General features: G+C 41.2%; 1 protein-coding gene across 1 annotated transcript in view; it reads left to right on the top strand.

Moving 5' to 3' along the window:
* Positions 1-14,189, top strand: part of TRABD2B (TraB domain containing 2B) — a 283,235-nt gene that overhangs the window by 243,323 nt on the left and 25,723 nt on the right. The window contains exon 6 of the mRNA XM_082765922.1: positions 13,518-13,787. Coding sequence (XP_082622048.1) covers positions 13,518-13,787 — 270 coding nt within the window. The remainder of the gene's footprint in view (positions 1-13,517; positions 13,788-14,189) is intronic.

The following is a 14,189-nucleotide window of genomic DNA, read 5'->3' as shown; positions in this document are numbered from 1 at the left end:
GGATCTCAAATACTTTTGTGGTATTGTCTCCTCCTCATTTCTGAAGGGGAAAGAAAACATTGCTAGCTGACATAAACTCACGTGGCTCTCTGTACAAGGAGAGCAGTAAACCTCTGGTGTTGCAGCGGGTTTAGATTGTAACATTGCCTGCATTTGTGGTGTTTTAAAACATTGCACGAGGAATTATTCCCAACATCCATGGAGTCTACGCATCAAATTCTAGCACTTGGGAAGATCCAGAAATCCCTGTGTGAACTTAGGAGATAAAAAGATTTCTGAAATCAGCAGGTCTGAGAATCAAAGCTGTCTAATGCCAGGGTAGTACTGGCGGTGGTACAGTCCAGGTGTAGGTGGCTCTTCCTCTGCGTCTCTTATCTTGACAGATGCAGATTTGGAGGACTGAGTTGTGCCCTAACCTCTGACCCAGCTTTGGGCACACACTGAGTTTTGCTGTGCGCCCCTTTTCTTCCTCTGCAGTACCACTCTGTTGCTCCAGACTCTGTTGCTCTTTCTTCCCTCAGAGGCATGTGATTTCTTGCTAATGTTAAATTAATATTTTGCATGTGTATCAACTTTACGTGTAGATCATGGTTTTGGTCACAAATGAAATGGGAAGTGTAACTTCTATTAACATTTACCAGGCATAGAGGTTTTAAATCCCTGAGGCAATTTTTGAAACATCCCCCTTAAGCAGAAAGGGGATATAGACTTGAAGCAAAGCAGAGTTAGCAGAGTTTTTTTTATAGTTTGTTTGTTTGTTTTACAAATACAGCCATGAATTCAAGTCAGTTTTTATGTATTCAAGCATTTATGCAGATAGCAATCATTGCTGAATGGTTAGCAATTCCCACTGAAATCAGTGAAAGAAAGCAAATGACATGCATAGGCAATCAAAGCTGTTTGAAATGAAGTTGTGGAGCAGGACACATTTTATTTTTTATCAGTGGCTGGAAGGCATGTCCTGTGAGCAGAGACTGCGGATGCTTTTTTTGTCTGGTCTGGAGAAAAGGCTGGAAATGACAGACCTGATGAGGTCTAGGTGTCGTTTGGGTTTTCTCATCATTGGACTCTGGTGTCTAGGAAAGGGCTGAGCTCACACCTGAGCTTTTCCTTGGAAGGTCTTTCTCCTTGCTGCATATTTTCATACAAATAAAGACATTTAATCTGTTCTGCTATCTGTGCCACTTGGGATAATTTGGTTACAATGGGTTTTTACTGGAGAAGGGAGTGGAGAGAGGGACAGACAGGCTTACGTGCAGGGTGTCATCATTTGGTTAGGAAACTGAGCTAAAAAGAGCAGTGCTCGAGTAGCCTGTGCTTCAGTTCGGAATAAACTTCTCTGTCTCAGAGGGCCCGCTGGGGCAGCCCCAAGCGCTTATTCTCGTTGCAGAGAGATGAGTCAGATGAATCATTCATTCTGCGGTCAGAATTAAAACATCTTGTGTGGGTAACCTCTCAACGACATGGGGACAGTTTTGCCGTCTGGCCCACGCTTATCTGTCCGTGATGTTGACAAGACCCCAGCAGCTCAGCATCCCTCAACCTCTGCTGTGTTTCTTCTCACTATCTTCATGTGAGGTGGGGATTTATTCCCATGGAAAGCTGGGGCGTGACGGGATTTTTAACTCCCTGAGGGAAACGGTGACAGCACGGCTAGTTTAGCATTAGTTAAGCTACTAACCGCTAAACCGCTGGGCAATCCCTGCCCTGTTGGGATGTGATGGGCCACGCTCAGGCCTGTCGAGAGAGCTGTAAAACCACTGGCAGCTGTGTGCTGCTCTGGGTAAATACAAGATACGTCTTGGCTACTGCAGAATATGACACAGGGGTCACTCGAGTCTCCTTTTCAGTGCCTGAGACTTATCAACACATTCTCGTACAGATGTTTCCTTTGTAGAGCTGCTTCTAGTGAAAGTAGAAGATTTATATGGGGCTTTTCTGTTTCTGATCTTAGTGTTGGCTGGTGCTTGCCTGTCAATCTCACACCTGGGGTATGGAGATACTGCCTATCCAGGACTGATCTTAGCTGCCAGGGCAGACTGCCACAGTAGAAAAAAAAAAAGTCAAGGGCTTTCTGTGTCTGATAGCAACATAAATTCAACCTTACTTCACCCTTTTGGTGAAGTCAACATCCCCAACCTGTGCTGCAAATTCAACACCTAGAGGGGAAGATAGTCTGGGGCAGGAGGAGCCCTCACTTATTAAATGGTGAGGGAGAAGATGAAGCCCCTTACAGGAGAACTAGCAAACAATGACACTCAGCGTGGATTAGGAAGACAGAGGCAGAAGCTGAAGGCAGGTTGCAAGCACAACCCTTGTTCCTCCAGACCCTTTGAAAATAAAGTGTATGTGCAGTGCAGGGCCATGTGGCACAGATGGTCTGATCCCATAAGGCTGGAAGAAGGGGACACTCTTTGTGGACAGATAAGACGGTTCACTTTAATAATATTTATTTATTTATTTATTTATTTTAATGAAGCAAATTTAAATTACCAGTCTATTCTGAGAATAAAAGAGTGATTTTGAGGTAAAAAGCCCCCTATTAGCAAAGGAATATTGGCTTTCCTGTAACGTGAGCTGGGTTGGAGCACCTCCTCAAACCAAACCAGGTTTGGTTGTTCTGAAAACGTTCCAGCTTTCCACGGTGATAAGAGGCTAACAAGACTGCTAGAACCAAAGCCAAATGCCAGGCATAGTTTTGATGAGTCTCTGACGTCTGTTATACTTGTTAGAAGTGGTATTACATGCTTTTTGTAGCTCAGCAGTGCTACAAATGCTGGTCTGTGATACCCTCTGAGAGAACTGGCACTTAGATAAAGCACTTCCAGGCAAACAAACAAACACACACAGACTAAGCAAACACACACGCACATACAATGGTGGGAGGAGGATTCCTAAGTGACATACTGTGCTCTGGGGACAATAAAACAAGTGGTTCTCATTTTCCTGGTGTTTCATTTACTGCCACGTGGGGTTCTCTTCATGCGAGGAGAGCTGGGCTTGATTGCTGGTATTGTGTACGCTCGTGTGCGTGTGTGCGAACGGTTTGTGTAGAAGTTGGGTTTGCTCAGGCTTGTGACAAGAGCTATTTGTCACATTCACAAAGTGCCCCCAGTGAAGGTTTCAACCCCTGCCAATCCCCAGCCTAATTTACTGCTTTTCACTGACAAATGAAATCTCTAAAGACTACATAAAGAGCACCTGAGGGTGTTGATATGTCCCTGTCCAAGGAAGCCAGCTGGCTGAATTCCTCTGTTGGGGCAGCAGAAAGCTCTTGGTAGCCATGCATGGATGTTCCTTCCTTTTCCTCCGTGGGAAGATGAAGGGCACCAAAACACCCATCACTCTCTTTCTCCCTTTTCAGAGGCTCTGTAGAGGACCCAGGTAGGCTGATGTGTCTTTCTGGTTCTTATCCCTCGTCCTATATGAATTGTGCTGAGCTCTAAATACCTTTTCTGTACACATCTCACAGATGTCAGAAAAAAAAAAAAATCCCCTTTTTGGCTTTCATTTCCTGATGAAAGCATTCAGCGGTGCCTCTCAGGGTCCTCTCCAAGGATGCAAACAGCATCCTCTCAACATCAGAACTGGTGTCGGAGAGAAATGATGGAGCTCAGGAAAGCCCCCGCCTTGTAATGCTGCTGCAAGGCACCAGCTTGGGTCAGGAAGAGTTTTTCTTATCTAAGGAGAGCAAGACCTCAGCCCCCATGTTAGTAACTAGCTGGTGAGATTTGCCTGAATTCATTAAAAATCAATTTTTCTTGTGGCCTCAGATATTCCTAGATATTCAATCTGTATTTTAAGATCTAGTCTCATAGGTTTCAATTAACAACCAAAAAAAAAAAAAAAATAGAATAAAGAAGCTACTTTTCTTCCCCAAGGCTTCAGCAGCAATATGCATGCTTCATTAACAAAGTATTATAATGAAGAATGGATTTGTCAGGCAGAAATGAGTATTTGATACAAGCAGTTTTATCAGCATGAGTTAATATAGAGTGGGAATTCGAGTGAAACCAGGCTAATATATAGAGAGAACTTATGTGAAATCTGTTAACGTTAGATTTGGTAAAACATCATTAGATGTTAAAGCAAGTGGAGTTTGGAGGAAGAATTCTTCTGCCTTCATTACGTTTCAAGGGCTCTGTCCATTACCGTGCAGTAAAAATGCCCACAGACAGGCTGAAGTGTTGTCTGAATAGGATTTCTGACAACTGTTTAGTTCTTTTCTTGGAAACACTCAGGCTTTGTGATAAAAATGATGCAAATGGGCTATAGCAATATTTTGGAGAACAGCAGCCTGGCTCTGGGTTCCTTTTTTTAGCTCAGCAGCCATTAATGGCTAAGCAGATCAGATGTTTTACCATGTCAGCTACAGAGAGGCAGAGTGGGTTTGGTGTAACAGAGATGTCGGGTCTCTTACAGGCATGATCTTCCGAGGGCTGTTCAGTTCCTCACTTCTGCCTGCTGCTCAGTTTAAGTGGTCCGTGTCTCTCCTCTTCTAGAGATAGCAGCTGGCTTATCTGTTATCTTTTAATGTAAGAGTCTGTATTAAACAAGGTACTTAAGGAAGACAATTGCCATGCTTGTACAGATCTGTGATCCACCCAGTATCTCATCCCTGCTACAGCCCAGCTTCAAAAACAGCAGGAGAAAGTGCGGAAAACAACACCAGGATATATTGAATAGCCTGCCCCTCATTTAAGTCTAAAGTCAGCAAAAATGTACTGAGTTAGGCATTTAGTACAGTGCTTGGTTGATGTCTCTGTAGAGAGTTTATTTTTAAGATGTGGTGAGAAATATGTATTCCTGCAGATGTTTCCCTCTCCAGAGGATCCAGCCTAGAAGGGAAATCTGTTTCTGAAGGACAAAATCTGGGAGCAGAATTCAATTTGGATAGCGAACAAGAAAGATACACAGATCGGTTACGTTTTAACAGTAATTCTATCAAGGAATTGGTTTGTTTGTTTGTTTGTTGTCAATCTTTTTTTTTTTTTTTTTGTCAATCTGTTGCTTAATCTTGAAACTTGGATGACAAATACTGGGATGAAGTAAGTTCATCCTTTTTTTTTTTTTTTCTCTCTTTTTTTTTAATGCTTAAACAGAAGGTCAAGAATGGTTTGGGAATAACAACACACAAGACAAGAGACTAGTGTTTGCAACTGAGTCAGCAGACTTGCCTTTATGCATGTCCATACAGCTCAGTGCCCCAAAAGTTGACCTCGACTGGAGAGGAGCAGACAGCCACAGACATCACGAGTGCGATTGGCTTAAGATGAAATTAGGAGAGAGATGAATTTCGGTGACTATTTCTAGTTTGGTTATGGCAGCTGGGGAAGAAAGAACGATTTTTTCTAGGCCTCTTCTTGTTTTCTTGTCTCTGGGGTCTGAGTTCATAACTGTTGAGATAAGTCACTGGTATTTGGTCATCACTGTCTAGTTTCTAAGACTCTGCCCAAACCATAAATAAACTGTAGAAGCAGAACTGGCCCCAAACATAAACCTGAACCAAAACTATGGAAACATCAGAATTAGATCCGAAGGAACTTAATGTTGCGGATTGGGCTGAACTGGATAAAAATGTTATGCTTTGCAAAACCTATTGAATGATGGAATTTAATTTCCAGCACCTGAAAAATCTGCTGTGTATAATTAATATGACATCACCTCAAACTAACATAGAAAGCTCTGAGATTTTATAAAGAGGAAACAGAGATTACATTGCCCAGTAATAAGTCCACCATTCTTCTTTATTAAAGTAATACATGTGTGCTTATTAAAAAGTTAGGTTAAAAAAGAAAGAGTAATATGTTTGCTCTCGTTACTAACGGTTTTCAGGAAAAAAAAAATAAATGTGTGGAATAAACCTTGAAAATACTCCAGTTTAATAAAAATGCAAGCCTAAAATGTTGTTTTGTGGGGTAATCACATCACTTTAGATTCATCAGAAAAACTGTGTGTTATTGGAAAAATTGGCCAGAAGTTAGGATTTCCACTCCAGAGACAATGCTGACACTCCAGCATTTGTTTCTGTCCAAAATCGGGGAGGAAAAGCAAAAAATACTGTAAATTCATTGCAAAGTCAGCATGCAAAAATTCATTAGAAGAAGTTTAAACATTGTGCTTAACATTATGTGACAGGTCTTCCAGTGGTATGGACATATGGGAATTGTAATTTGAATGCCAGGCCCTTTCTGTCCTCTGTGGACTTCCAGAACAAACCAGATTTCCCAGGGCAGCCACGTAGCTACATGAGCCCATATTTAACCAGGATGCTGGAGAAGAAAATAGACTGTCTTGAGCTGTAGGACAGGTATTTTGTCCAAAGAGCTCTGGGTAAAACTTCCACGAGGCAGTGAGGTTCCAAAGGCAGCAATATTACGAGTGTTTTGCATAAACCACACTACCTAGGTATAAATAGCTTAACGCTAAACTGGTATGGTCATCAATAAGAGTGTGGAAATTTACAGAATAGAGTCCAAAGTGAGGCTACGAGCCCTCCTGTGTGCCACTGGGACACAGAAGGATCCTATTTACTTATTAATGTGCGAGATGGGAGCAAGACTGGAGAGCCAGCCCATCCTTCCTCTGTGGGCACAGCCCATATTCTGAGGCCGGAGCACACTGCTCATACAGCTTACGCTAGAGAAGCGTGAACAAAGAATGGTTTAGTTCAGGAACTGAACCAAAAAAAGGGTTGAGAAGGGGGAAATAAGTTCACAGCAAACTGAAAAGGAATATTCTGAGGACATCTTTGAAGGCAGGGGTTGGGTTTTGTCATTTGTATTTATTAGTTGGGTTTTTCTTTTTAATTGAGATCAACTTTTAAACAAAAAAGGACACTGTAGCATTTAAGTCTTTGAAAACAGAGGATTCAAAAAAAAATCAAAAGCTTTTGTTCAGAAATTGCTGAAATGAAACATATTGACTTTTCTCAAATAAAAGGCCATTTGAAAACGTGGAAATGGCACATTACAAATGTTTTAGCTCTCTCATTTTTTCAGTAAATTCAACCACTCAAATCACAAAAAAAGTTTACATTTCTTCTATGCTGCAGATCAGCTCCACTTTTAATGAAATGGAGTAGGCAAGAAAACTTCTACACACTTCTTTCATTTTATAGTTTCTCAAACTAGGAAGGAAAACATTAAAATCCATGGGAATAGCTTGACCTCACAAGCTTTTCGCTTTGTTTATGCACAGAGTTGAGTATTTGCATTTATATGTTTATACGGAGGACCAAATTCCCTCTCAGACTAAGGTCACAGTTCTTGAAAAGCAGTGGTTCTTCCCAGACAAATACTGTGATGTGGATTTTGAGTCCAGAGATACTGTCCAAGTTTTGGGTGGACTGTAATCTAATTTAATTACTTAACTTAATTTAACTGATTGTGAGTTGTAGTAGACTGGTGCAAAAATGAAAACAACTTTGTTTCCAAATTCTGTTAAGAAATGGCAATGCTTTAACCGTAGCATATAGGCCTAAGGCAACAGCACACTAAATAAAATAACCTCATTATAATTAAGGCAACCAGAGCTTTTTCTCAGGTGATTGAATAGCCAGGGATTTCACAGGTATTTTGTTTTGCTGTCTCTTAAGCCCAAATTCATCCTCAGTAATTTATGGCACTTGTCTGAATCAGCTCAGATAGGTTAGGACTACATGGTCGCTAAAGGAGCGGGGTGGGTGTCTCCAGAGAATCCAGATGCAAACACAGAGGATAAATCAGCAGCCTGAGTTTTCACCTTTTTCCCTTTGACTGTAGGGGAAGCATATGGTGATTGATTAAACAATTTGACTGGACACCTGAAGTGGTATCGGACAAATCTAGTCCTCAGATCTCTTCTTTGGAGTTACTCTCTTTTGCAGTAAGGAATAAATAAATCCACACTTTCAACTTGAAGGAGATTAACTCCATGGTGGTATGTACTGGTGTCACCTGGTAATGTGAGAGACCATAGCCTAAATCTGTAATGTACATCAACAGTGAGAGGCCCTATAAGCTGTGCTGGGGTGGGTTAGGATTTCTGCCTGGTTTTCTCTTCTCCTTTTGTTTGCTGCTCTCCCAAGAGCTATGGAAATCCTGAGTTTCATCCTAGCGTGGAAAAGAAAGAAATGTCAAGCTTCTTGTGGGACAGGACATTCTGGTGCCCATCTTGTGGTGAGGATGACTGTTTTCTCTGAGAGATGCGTAAGGAAAAAGAAAAGCAAGAAGCAGATGTCTCTGTGGCCTGTGGCAAGGGGAGGCAAGATGCTTGTGAAGGACTGATGAATTCTTGCTTTGACAAAGACTCCCAAATTGGAATTTATGGGAATCCATCTATAATAAAATGTCCTTAACTTAGTGCCTGGCTGCAGTCCTGGTGCATCCCAAGAACGGTGGCATAAGGATAAAGCTGCCACATCACACATTCCTTGCTATCACCACAGCTTGTCTCTCGACACAAATTCTTTCCTTGTCTGACAGTCTTGAAAATTGAAGCAAGGAGCAAAGGAAAAAGCTCGGCACCGGCGCCTTGCTTTGAAAGTGCATGCAAACCATGGCAGTGTGCTGAACGGTGCTTTTCCATTTCTCACACCACAAAGACAAGATGCAAATAACAAATTGGCAAACTTGGGTTTTAAGAGATTCTGTGCATATCCAAGTGAACAAAGACGTTACCACAAAATTGCTGAAAAATAGATGAAGGATTTAGTTGTGTGGAAGGTAGCAAAGTGCTTTAAAAGTGTTGTCTTGGGGAGCAGGTTCCTTGTTGTTGCTGAGGAGTGGCTGAAGTGAGTTGGCTGTAAGAGGAGGTGCTTCTGTGGGGGCCTCTGAATGGCATCTCCTATCTCATGAGCTAAAGCAAGGGCAAATTTGTGGCCCTGTGGAGGAGGTGTTCCACTCAGGAGATGGTCACAGCCCTCTGAGCTGCAGGAACTGGACAGATGATGTGAGGGCAGGAGGGGTCCTTGCCTGGCGGGTAGGAAGGCACATCTGCACTCCCAGGTGGCTTGGGGTTGAGGGGAAGTAGGGCTAGAGCAATTATGAGCATGGGAATTATGAAAAGAAGCTATTACAGGACTTCACGATGTTCATTTTGTTTTTCTGACCAGATTCCCTCTGTAAGCCTGGCAAATCCTGATGATGAGTCAAATTTCTATGATCAGTGCCAACAGAGACACTGGAGACCACAAGGCAGAAAGAGAAATGCTGAGACAGTCTAATGGAGGGTACAACTGCCTAATCTACTTGCATGTCTTGTTTTGTTCTTTTAATTCTTGAAAAGAATTAGAAAAGGATGGCAAACCCACCAGAAGTGAAACAAAACCACAGGGGTCTTTGTCTGTGGGATTAAGCATTTTCAAGAATGAATAAGAACAAATGTTTTCCTGTTTTTACTATTTTCTGTACCATAGGATAAAGCAACTTAGGTTGTTTGCTGAGACTCCCTACTTTTATTATTTGGACTTGCATGATTTCAGGGAAATTGTTTTGCAGAACTGTGCATCCCAGGAAAGGAAATTAAGGTCAGAGATGAGAGAAACCCACCTAAGGGCCTGAAATATTTTTAGTTTCTCAAACACTGTCCCATGTGGGAATGATACATTTAAAAATGGGTGGAACCTCTGAGCTTGGAGTTGTATCAAGTTATTCATGAAAAATCTCCGAGATATTTGTGTGGACCAAGATATTTGGGTGGTTTCTCACCCAAGAGTTTCTCACTCCTTCTCGAGAAAAGGCACTGTGGCCTCACAAAGTGAAAACCAGCTCTGCTTTTCTGTGGCTTTAAAAATAGCTATGTATCTTGAAAAGCTGTCTCAGCAGTAGTGAAGGAGTGAAAAAAAGTATATTATATCCCCACGGTTTCATCCAGTACAGCTGTGCTAACAGAGTGCAGTGAGACTGAGACCAAAGGAAAGGCATGAAATAGTCCATGAAATCATCAGTGAATCTAATGGTAAAGCTTCATGCAGCGAAGGGATCTATTGCCCAGGTATCCTATTGCAAATACTGGGGGGAAGGAGGGGTCTTTTTTTTAGGGGGAAAATGCAGAATAGGAATAAATTCATTATAAATGTATTAATAAAAAAAATAATTAAATCATTGGGAAGGTTATCGTCTGATAGGCAGTCTACCTCGCTTTGAATTGAAATATCTTTATTCTTACAATGTATTTGGATTAAATGTGCATATTCTGCTGGATTAAAGGTTTTATTTTTACTTTTGGTTAAATGTCTGAAGGATGATGATCAGATTTGGAAACAATTAGCTCTCTAGGTTTTATTAAGTCAATTTCAAAAAACAAATCATTTTTAAATGTCTAAAACTTGACAACTGGCTTTTTTTTTATTGTCATTGTATCTGTTTTTTTTAGACCATTTTATTTTTCACATACTGTGTGTGATTTTGTTTTCATTTATTAGGAAGAGTTGTTGAGTCTGCAGATGTTTTTACCAAGGATATTTCACCCCTCTGATTCCCAATATTCTCAAGCTTCAGTGCTTCAACATAGCTTAAAACATATAGATGCAAACATGCATCAACATATAATCTTCAACAGTCTTTCTTAGGCCTTGGGATAATTATTAGTAGTAGAGGAATAATGGAACAAATATTGACCAAATGTAATATGCAGTTGCCACAATGGATATATTCCCTATGCGTCAACTCTAAAGAACAAGTGGTTAGTTTATGACCCTCTTTGGGTTACAACATTTTAACATTTCTTCAATGTTTATTTATTCTCTTCCCAAAGAATGTTCTGAAATATCGAGTTTACAACCTGTGGCTCATGTGATGGCAGTGGAAACAATTAAGCCAGAAGCTTTCAAAGCCACCATTGGGATTTTGATGCCCAAACTCATTAATTTTAATAAGAAGTGAGCTGCCAGTCCTATTAAGTGGTTTCTAAAATCTCAACCCTTAAAAACACCTCTCCACTGATTCCAGTTTACTAGGAGTTCAGAGCAAGATAAACATGTGTAACAAAATAGTAGGTGTTAAAAGGTGGAAAGTATGTGTTCAGATGTCTCTAAAAGCATTCAGGGAACCAAGTGGTGGCCCCAGGCTTTTACTGGCAGATGTCTGATGTGGGGGCTGCTCCTGCCTTGAGCATCTCGAGGAATTACTGATGTGATCTCACTGCCAACTGATCAGAGCGTGAGACATGGTTTTGGTTCCACAAAGCCAGTAGAAACAGAAATTTGGCAGCAGCTCAGCTTCAGGTTCTTGCATCTGCTTCATTCTCTTGCCTTCTGACCATGTTTCTGCCCTCTGCAGCCTGGTAGCCAGGGTCGGGGCTCTTCACCTTGATGTGCATGTGGGTGGATGGCTTGTAGGAAGAGTGCATTCGCACAACACTGATGAGCAGAGGCATCCAGGGTAGTACCAGCACAATCTATCTTTGGGCAGTAGCAACCAACCTCTATTCCCATTGCTTTGGCATAAGTGCAGGAGGCGATGAGGCCAGGGATTTCTGCTGCCCACTGTTGTTGCAGTTGCCCACCTGCTGCTTGTGTACGGTTGGTCCAGGCCCTTCCCAGCTGCCCAAACCATCCTGCCAAGTTTGCCGAGTGTTATCTTCCAAGCCACCAAGTGGCTGCAGTTGCACGTTGATACCTCACTGGTCCACCAACATGATTGGATAAAAATTAAGAGTGTCTTCTGTGACCTGAAGGACCCATCCATTGGAAATCTTGAGAGCCTTTCCTTTCACTTGACTGTGGAGATGGTGTTGCTACACAGTCGTAAGTGCAGTGAAAAAGACATGAAAACTTTGGAGAGCTCCAAGGTCTTGCAAAGAATGTTGCTGCACTGATGAAAACTCATCCTCAATGTGAATCATGGGAGAAAGTCTTACTCAAAAAAAAAAAAAAAAAAAAAACACCTAGAACCAGTAGATCTCTCTGTGCAATAAAATCAGAGTGTGGAATGAGTGTGAATGAGTTCAAAACTGACTCGCTGAAAGTCTGAATGCTTGGAAAAAACAGGAAAGCATGGGACTTCTTGGTCTGTTATTAATGAAAGCAACATTGGAGAATTTTAGAATTTAAACAAGTGTCTTTCTTTTCTGTATCTGTCATATGATCTCTGAAAAAATTTCATTAATGTTGGCTATGAGTGACAAAGTTACTGTAGTTGCCAGTGAGTCTCATAGGAGTGATAATTAATACTCAGTAGCTAGTAAAGATGGAAGGACCTTTAGGTGAAACGTGATGCGGTGGAAATAGATACGACCATCCTGAGTGCTATTGTAATGGACATCAAAAATATCGAAAAGAAAAAAGCTGCCATTATTAGTAGTAGATGTGACTTTTTTGGAAGAGAACAAAATGTTCCGTAAATGAAACATGTGGTTTCACTTGCAGCACATTTTGTACATTGTCACCAATGAAGTTTAGGATTTCTTATTACTTTTTCATTAAAATGTCTTACTGGTTTCACTCAGGAGGCAAAGCTTTTCACGTGGCTTTAATTGTTTCTGTCATAAAAGTCATAGCATCCATGTAATAGAAATAGTTTCACAGACCACAGCTTCATATTGCCTATTATTTCTCTTCCATTTTCTCTACCTGCAACTCATTGGACCATCCTCTTTTGCAATTAAGACCAAACAGGAACTTCTACTGAAGTTCAAAAAAAAATAAAAATATCCCGTTGTGTCAGTAGTGCTTTATTAGATTTTTGTTTCAGATATCATAGCTCAAAAATGTAAATTGACATGGCCACATATCAAAGAAGAGAGTTTATATTGACTTTTTTTCTAAAATCCGTGAAACTCTAGAAGATGAAATCAATAGAAGACCTTTTGCTGCAGATTTACAGTCAGATGCAAGAGGTGGTAGTATTTCAAACAGCAGAAGTGAAGAGCTCTGGCAGTATTGTTTCATGGTGCCCCGGGAGAGGTCATTTACTCCCTTTTATGCCTCACTTCTTAATTATACAAAAACTGCTATAGTTTGGGTCTCACAAATCCTGTCCCAGCAGCCCAGCCATTAGACTGTGCTTCTGTCATCAGTTTGGGCTTCCCTATCACCAGTCCTTACTCAGATGCACTAATATAATTAGTGTTGCAGTCAAAACAATTATTTGTTTCTCACAGATGATATCAAAAGTTGAAAAAAAGAAGGGATCTAGTGGCACCTTATTCATTTAAGTTTTGCTTCTGTTAGGATATTCGTTAGTTGAAAATTTGTTTTCCTCAGTGTCTCAGTTTTGCCATTTAGCCTTCAGACCACTGCAGGATGTGATAGTAACCCATATAGGAGGCTCCAAAGCCTGTAAGAAACAGTTAAAATGTAAGAAATCAACAATGGTTTATCATCTGTCTCTTCACCCTTTTTCAGATTGGTGTTTACCTGGTAGTTTTCTAGGAAATGCACTGCTGTGTTTAGGCACTGCTCCAGAAAAAAGCCTCTCTCCTTGTACACCTCCTTAGCAGCTAGCAGCACCCACCAAGTAGTGTAGTCCTCTGTCTTCACCTTTTCTTAGCATTGCCTCTCACGTGTTCACCAAATGTTTAAATATGTTTTGCAGTTCAAGAACAACAAAGACAAGTCCAGCCTTTGAAGGGTCCTCAGCAACAGCCCTGCCTGCCCTCCAGCTTTCTGAGCAGGTCCCACTGACGTCTCCTTCCCTGAAGCCCCAGCAGATGGATGAAGAAGACAGCCTGTCTCCTCACCTCCTGTTGCCAGACAGTATCAGCCAGCTGGAAGAGTTTGGCCGGCAGAAGAAATGGCACAAGAAGCAGCACAAACATCATCGCCAGAGGCAATTCAATGACCTCTGGGTTCGGATAGAAGACAGGTGAGTCATAACTTTTATGGCTCTTGTCCTCATCCTGCTGTCTCCTAAATAGTTGCCCTTTACTGATCCCAGCCTTTGTTGATAGGCCATAAGAAGGGTTGGAGAAAGGCTAAATGGGAGAGATGGAGAGTGAGGTGTTGTTTTTGGAGCATAATGAACAACTTGGAGGAAGGCTCATAGGAACATTTAATCTACAAGTCAAGAGAAAGAAAGCTAATACTCAGAATATTTAAAATATACAGAAACAAACAGTTACCAGAGTAAAAACAGGAAAAAATGACAAGGGAAAATATTCTTTTTGCCCTACTCCCACTAATTATTTTCCAATATTTACTGTCAGTTTTCAGCCCAAAGACTGAGCCATTTTCCAACCATTTAGACTCCTCCTGGGAGTTTTCAAGA

This window comes from Aythya marila (genome assembly GCF_965140915.1).
Source record: "Aythya marila genome assembly, chromosome: 8".
NCBI classification, from domain to species: Eukaryota; Metazoa; Chordata; class Aves; order Anseriformes; family Anatidae; genus Aythya; species Aythya marila.
Note: the sequence above shows the minus strand (reverse complement) of the source record. Positions and strands in the feature narration are given on the sequence as shown.